General features: G+C 35.1%; 1 protein-coding gene across 1 annotated transcript in view; it reads right to left on the bottom strand.

Moving 5' to 3' along the window:
- Positions 1-1,800: 1,800 nt before the first annotated feature.
- The window catches only part of atms (RNA polymerase II-associated factor 1-like protein antimeros), an 8,329-nt gene continuing 2,629 nt past the window's right edge, over positions 1,801-7,500 (bottom strand). Inside the window, exons 2-10 of the mRNA XM_043003009.2 lie at positions 7,235-7,327; positions 6,926-7,103; positions 6,358-6,507; positions 5,852-6,099; positions 5,155-5,397; positions 4,700-4,905; positions 4,114-4,417; positions 3,631-3,756; positions 1,801-2,816 (exon numbers count right to left, since the gene is read on the bottom strand). Of these exons, the coding sequence (XP_042858943.2) occupies positions 2,639-2,816; positions 3,631-3,756; positions 4,114-4,417; positions 4,700-4,905; positions 5,155-5,397; positions 5,852-6,099; positions 6,358-6,507; positions 6,926-7,103; positions 7,235-7,327 (1,726 nt within the window). The 3' untranslated portion in view covers positions 1,801-2,638. The remainder of the gene's footprint in view (positions 2,817-3,630; positions 3,757-4,113; positions 4,418-4,699; positions 4,906-5,154; positions 5,398-5,851; positions 6,100-6,357; positions 6,508-6,925; positions 7,104-7,234; positions 7,328-7,500) is intronic.

Here is a 7,500-nt window from a genome sequence, read left to right as displayed (position 1 = left end):
AGTTTAGAAATAAAGCAAGAGAGGCAAGGTTGCGATGGTTCAGGCATGTGATAAGTAGAGAAGACCATGTCAGAAGGATGATATTAAGTATGGAACCACCGAGGAGAAGAAAGATAGGAAAGCCTAAGCGATTCATGGATACATTGAGAGAATATGAGTAGGTGGTCTGACCCCAGAGGATACAGAAGCTAGAGGAAGATGGAGCCAGATGTTCCGAATTGGCGACCTAAAATAAGAGAAGCCAAAAGAAAAAGAAAATGATTCATCATTTTCCTTACCTTTAATATTTAGTTTAGTTTATTTAATCTAGTTTCAAAACGTTTAATCAATTCAGCTTCGTATTACACTATTTCATTACTGCTGTATGATCAGGCTTCTATCACAGTTTAAATAACTTTTAAGATCTGTGACTGGGCTGGTGAGGCCATACCTCTCTCTACCTTCAGGTAGAGAGAGGTATAGTTTGCCTAAAAAGGCTAAGATTTACGTTTTACATTTTTTATTTTCCGAGAAAGCCGGTAAGAGCTGAAATCATTTATAACATAAATTATGAGTGTTTTTAGTTCCAGCTTGAGGATTTTGTGACAGGGTTGGGCAGTTGCAGTAGTTTTGCCAAATCTCACATCGCAAGATATTTCTTGGATTAGTCGCAGCAGGTTGGTCACATTATCACTTGATTTGCGACCGAAACACGAGTTGGGATATCGCAACACGTGTTTCAGTGTCAAATGCTTTCTGATTGACATATTTCATGTGGACTACAGATGACTTATTGATGACACAAAAGTGAATCACAATTTCTCAGAATGCTATTTATTAGATAAAAACAAAAAACATTTCTGGAAAACTACTGTACCCTTTCCTAAAAAAGCAATGGAAGGACCATGAACATTAGACAGCATATGCTACTGAACATAAAACAATTATATTTTAATTGTATCATAACAAAAAAATAACAATGTTGCAAAAAGTGTAGATAAATATATTACAAAGCAATAATAAAAAAAACTTGTATTAATGTAGTTTAGAGATATTACCAGCTTTCTTATTTTCTAAAATCCTCTAAATAGGGAGGAAATCCCTCCCCTCAAAAAAAACAAAAACAAAAGACTTCTGCATTATAATATTACCTGGTTAATTGTGAATATAATCTTAATTTTGTTCTCATCCCCCCTAAGTTTTCTTTTCTCTCATTATGCTCATGTGAAGCCTTTGCTTTATAGGTAGCAGCAACAAACTTTCAAAATTGCTGTTGGTTCAAATCTTTTTTGAACATAACAGTAGATGAAGACATTACAAAAATAAAATATTTCTTCGATGGAAGACTTCATAAGATTTTTCTTATAATCTAGTCCTTCACAAGCTTATTGCAGAAACTGCTTTACCTTCTTAGTGCAAATTAGAAAAAAAAAACTTGAACTGAAGCTAGTTTTCTGCTTATTCTTTAGCTACTATTGCTCCAGTTTGTAAAGTTTCAGCAGAACACATGCTCCGTAAAGGAATGGAACCTACATTTTGATGACTGAGAGCAGTTTTTGAAAGTTTAAGTAGAACCTATTGATCTATCAGTCATACATAATTATGATAAAGAAACTGACATCTCTGACGTGTGTCACAGAAACAATGAAAAATTTATAATGAAAATGCAAGATGTCACTTGAATTACCTAAAAGCAATTGCAAGAGGCTTGGGTAGAGTAAAAACAGATATGGGATTTTATAAATAACCTTATTTTACAAATCTTATTTTCTTCACTCAGGAAATGAAGTGGTATTTTGATGGCTATTATAAAAGAGCTAGTTTATGGTAAGCATTTATTAAAATTTGAAACTTGAATGATAATATGCAGACAGCTAAGGACTTGGAAATCAATGCTGGGATATACACATGAACCAAATTTCATTTATAAATACTTTATTTTACCATTATGATGGTAGATTAATTCAATTTGTAAATGGAACTTTGTTTGAAAGTTGGATTTTCTGTCACTCTTTATGTATTTGTTACCAATGGTACAAAATACAAAAACAATTTTTTTAACAAGATAAAAAAAATACAATACAGACACACTAATCTATCAATTATAAAGTACATGTATTGTTGAATTTCAATAAAAAATACATTTAAACTGATGCTCACAAGAAAAAACAGGGAAAAGGCAAACTAAATAAACATTTGCTAGTAATTATAGAATAAACCATATATAACAGCTTATTGTTACCAAGCATGAAAATTGAAAGACAGTATATATTTGTAAATCAACTTTACTGTCATACATACATTGTATGAAATGCTTCACTTCTTCATGTTACATATCTGACACTTCTAAAATATTTTATCTCAAGTATAATCTTGAGTTTTTGGGTTTTCATACTAAACATCAGTTAAAATACTTTCTGCTATCTGCTTACCCTTTGTTTTTGTTGATCAAGACATAAAATACTAGATCTGTTATGTTGCACTGTACTTTAATAAAGAATAAACATTTCTATCAAATTATATACATTTTCTTCCCTATATCAAGGATATTCAATTTAAATATTTTCACCAGGTACTGCAAACAACCTGTCAAAGACCTCTCAACATCAATTTTTTGTAATTCTCAATCCCAATGAAACAGTCTCCCCAAGCCTTGCCTCTAGTCTGAGTCTGAGCCTGACCCAGAACCTGAGGAGTCTGAGTCAGAGCCAGAGTCTGAGCCTGACCCTGATCCTGAAGCCCTGCTGCGTGCAGGTGAGCCTCGCTGTGATGGGGATCGACTTGGGCTCCGCTTGTTGGATTTGGCCGATCTGCTTGATGCGGCTGACTTAGCCGACCTGTAATGTAACATGTTTTGAATTTGTAGAGATTTTTGTTTGTTTGCTCCATTCACATTTTCATACAAAATACTTTCATCAAGCAGTAAAAAATGACTAGTTGGTCTTCACTGATCCTGCTGACAGGCATTTGTTCCCTTCACTGAACTTTAACATTTGGCCCAAAACAGAAAGAAATGAAATAAAGAACAAATCCTTGTTAGGCCAAGCTGTTTATCACCCCAGTGTTAGAATTACCCTCTAACACCATACCAAGGAAGACTTCCTTCAACAAGGAAAATAAAATATTCAAACATGAAGTGATGTCTGGTTGTGCTGCAATAACTAGACTGAAGAATTATTTAGAGTCATGTTTTCTCTATTGTAGAGCTTTGGGTAGTAATGCCACTGCTGCATATTTGAGAGCAAATAGATTTTCTTGATAACTTTAGGTCTGTGACATATAAAAGTATCTACTGTTCTAATTATAAAGAATAAAATTGTTTCTGTGCTGCCAATATGTTGAAACTCAGTTATAGTCTCAGAAATTAGGTACACATGTAGTAAATACTGGCTGGAGGAGAGATGTATCTTAACTCCAAATAGGCAAACTTCGGGAGCTGAGTTGGTGGTTGCAGGCTGAGGGTGGACACATTAAGCACTCCCGCTAGTCATTACCTGGCATTACAACTAGACATTGATTTTGTGCCAAATATAAACTTTTCTACACACACAAAAAAAAATATTTAGTTGATTTTCTATTTAGTAAACTGACATCTAACAAACATTGAGAGCCATACAGATTTTATACAAACAAAAACAAAAGTAAGCTTACCTTTCAGACCTAGCAGGGGATGCACTTGGGGACCTGGAGGGTGAGCGAGATGGGGAACGGGTCTTCGACTTGGAGCGAGAGCGAGACCTGGATGCTCTGGACCCTGAGGCTGAGCGAGAGCGAGACCTGCAGGCAGACATGGAAAGAATGAATATGACGAATGGCATCCAAGCACTAAAATGTCAGAGGAAAAACATATCAGCTCCAGTAAAACCTAACCAAGTTTATGAAATTTCCTAGCTGGTATGTGGGCAATTACATTTGAACATTTTAACACAATGAGCAAATCTAGTCTCCAATAGACATGATAGAGGAGGAGGCAGGGATGAAAGAAGGAGGGGAGTAGAGAGAGAGAGAGAGAGAGAGGGATAAAGAGGGATTACCAGAACATTATGAAAATTTGATTAGAACTGGGCATTGTGAAATGAAATGAGTTAGTTGAGCAATATGAAACATGACAAATAAACTGAAGTAAAAAACTACCTTGATTTTGATTTGCTTCTGGACCTGCTTCGTGACTTGCTTCTTGAACCGCTGCGAGATCTGCTGCGAGACTGACTTCTGGACTTGCTGCGAGATTTGCTGCGAGACTTGCTACGGGACTTGCTACGAGACTTGCTACGGGACTTGCTTCTGGAGCTACTCCTTGACTGGCTTCTCGAGCGTGAACCTGACCGGCTCCTTGAACGTGAACCTGATCTACTTCCCTGCCCGTCCTCCTTGTCCATCATCGGAGTGCGTGACCTTGACCTCTCACTGCCCTCATCATCTGATCCTTTAGCACTACCTACATTTCCATACAAAACCATTAATCAAATATTCTATGGAAGAATGATTTTATTCTTGATTTTTTTTCATAACTAATCCTGATGAGACTGAACAATCAATGATGACACAAGATATTCAGATCTAAAACTCTAAATATTCTCTTTGTATTATGATGATAATACCTGTCATTAAAATCTTTAAATCAAAATGTTCCCTTTGGGTTATTTCAGTGCTTCATATAAAAAAAATAATAATAATAAATAAAGACAACCTAATATTAAGGAAATTTCATTCACCATACCTTTATCATTCTCTTCCACTTCCATCTCTTCCTCCTCCTCCTCTTCCTCTTCTTCCTCTTCCTCATCGTCACCAGGTGGCTCTAGCATTCGTTCCCTAAACCGTTGTGTCTTGTGTTCCTGTGCAATGAGAGGACGATGGCGCACCACAAGCCTAGAATTGTTGGGCTGCTGACCTTGCTTGAGTCGTCGCTTGCTCAGTCGCACTCTGTTTTGGGAGAGATTTACTTTTAATATTTCTTAAGCTATCAATATTATTAAATAAACATTACAGCCATCACCATAATTCTTATAACCCCCATCATCTTGAGTTATAGTTGAACCTAACTGTATGTTAAATATCAAAGTTATCAAAATGAGGAAAAGAATGATTACTTACCATCTTTTTCTTCAGTAATTATAATAGATCTAATCAACAAAAAATAGATGAAAATAGAATGAAGCACCGTGAACCCACCTGGTTTCGAGCTCATTGTAGTACACTCCATCATCACGAAGTACAAAGAAGTAATTCTCTTCGTAGCCCTTTGAGGCCTTGTTCTTGACATTCCAGTTGTATTCTCTTGCCATGAGGTAGTCGTACTCATCCTCATCCATGTAATCCACATTTTCTTCGGCATCTCGTTTTCTCTTCTTTAGGGTATCATCAGTTGGCAAGAAGTAAGCCACAAACTGTTCTCCCGATTCGTCCATCACACCCCTGGTATGAGTAAGATGCAATCAATCAATGTATAATACTGAAGAACAAGTTTCTCTTTATTCTGCTTACTGTTCACTTCCCTTCACAAGTTGTCATAATCTAACATTATTTTTTCTTAATAGTTACAGAACAGTATTGAAAAATTATATATATATATGAAATCAGTTTCTAAATTAAGTCTGGGAAACATACCTTATCATCTTGAAACATTATGATCACAGTTTGATTCTATAACAAGTCTAGATAGTTTAATTAAGTTTCCAATACAAGGTGGAAAATACCACTTTAATGGGCATAAGTGGTTTGCATTGATGAATAACACTAACTTTTTTGATTACTAGAAGTTTAATTCTTCTTCTATAATTTATCACCATGTATGTATTTGCTTATTCTAAGTGCTAAATAAAAGAACGAAACCTACTAAACAGATTGTCATTTGATAAACATATCTTACCTAATCATTGCTTGTGACATTTCCTCCAGCTGGGCTGGCATTGGTCTACCCACAGGGGCAGGGTCGGAGTCGAAAATGACCTGGGCACATGGGTACTTCCACAGGCTGAAGTCTGGGAATACTGGTAGTTCTTCCACAGCTGTGACCCCTGGCTTGCTGTAGTGGTGTGTGAGAGGCTCTTTAACATCAAGGAAGGTCTTCTCAATAGCTCTCAGCTGACTCTCTCTGTCAGTGTATACATTCTCATCCTGAAAGTAGTAAAGTTTGGTCAGCTTATATTCTCTCAATCAAGTAATGTAGTGGGAGGAATATGAACAAATGATGCAGAAGAAAATGCTAGTCATATCTCAGCATTTGCAAGATTCTTTTGATAGAAAATTATTCTAGTGAATATTTCCTATCACAAATGCAAGTTATTTGACAATTTTATAATACATACTCCTACTCTTATTTTCATAGAAAAATGCAATTAATCATATACTATAGCTACATAAGCATATACATACAGTAGCCTTCCTCCTGCGTGCTGCAAAACCAACAGTAGCTTCAATCTTCTCCATTGTCTGAGGCTGGAACCTAGTTGGCTCAGTGGAGATATATTCAGTCCTGCGCAACCATGACACATTGACATGGTGATGGCGGGAACGTTTGGCATCCTGAAGTAAGGACATGACATTAAAATAATAATAATAATAATAATAATAATAATAATAATAATAAATAAAATAATAATAATAATGATATTATCAATAACAATAATTATAATAGTAGTAATAATAAAATAACAATAACAATAATAATAAAAATAATAACAATAATAATCATCATCATCATATTAATAATAATATAATAATAACAATAGCAATAACAATAACAATAACAATAGTAATAATAATAATAATAATAATAATAATAGCAATAATAATAATAAGAAGAAGAACAATAGTAAAATTAATAAATACATTTTCATCACTCTATAATGATAACTCTCTCAACTCAAGTATTGTAGAATCTGGGAAGAGAAAAAGACAAAGCTTAAAATCCTAAAAAGACTCTCCCTTCTTTCAGTCTCACCTGTGGAGTGAGAATGTCATCTTCCAGCAACCTCTCATCGGTGGGATGCAACTGTGCATTGGACTGAGGTGTGTAAGCTTCTGGGTTGATCAGGTCAATTGTGACTCCGAGATCATGCTCAGTGAGAACTTCATAGCGATAATTCTTTTCTAAAGAGGTCTGTTTATACCGCACATATCTGTAGACAAAGAACAAATTTCGAAGAAAATGTCAAGAATCAGCATTTTTTAGAATTGTATATATCAATATCACAGGTACAAACTGAGGGTAATATCAATTATGGGCTCTTACTAATAGCTGAGTACTTACCTATTAGAATCAAATGGGTAATTGATGAACTTTGGATCAAATGGGATATCTGGTAATGTGTTGCAGTACTTGACCCTACTCACGAGGTCAGATCTGTGGATTGAGGCAAAGTAGCGTATTACCATTTATTCAGTAAACTTTTATAAGGAGAGTACAGAAATTTGTGGCAAAGTCTTATCAGAAAGAAAAGACATTTCAATTGAAGATGCATTACATTATAAGCATTGTTTCATACAAAAAGATAATGTTTACTTACTGTGGTAAAA

Source organism: Penaeus japonicus, unplaced genomic scaffold (assembly GCF_977035675.1).
Source record: "Penaeus japonicus unplaced genomic scaffold, GWHDUDI00000001_assembly GWHDUDI00000001, whole genome shotgun sequence".
In the NCBI taxonomy this organism is placed as follows: Eukaryota; Metazoa; Arthropoda; class Malacostraca; order Decapoda; family Penaeidae; genus Penaeus; species Penaeus japonicus.
This window is presented reverse-complemented; position numbering and strand designations above follow the sequence as displayed.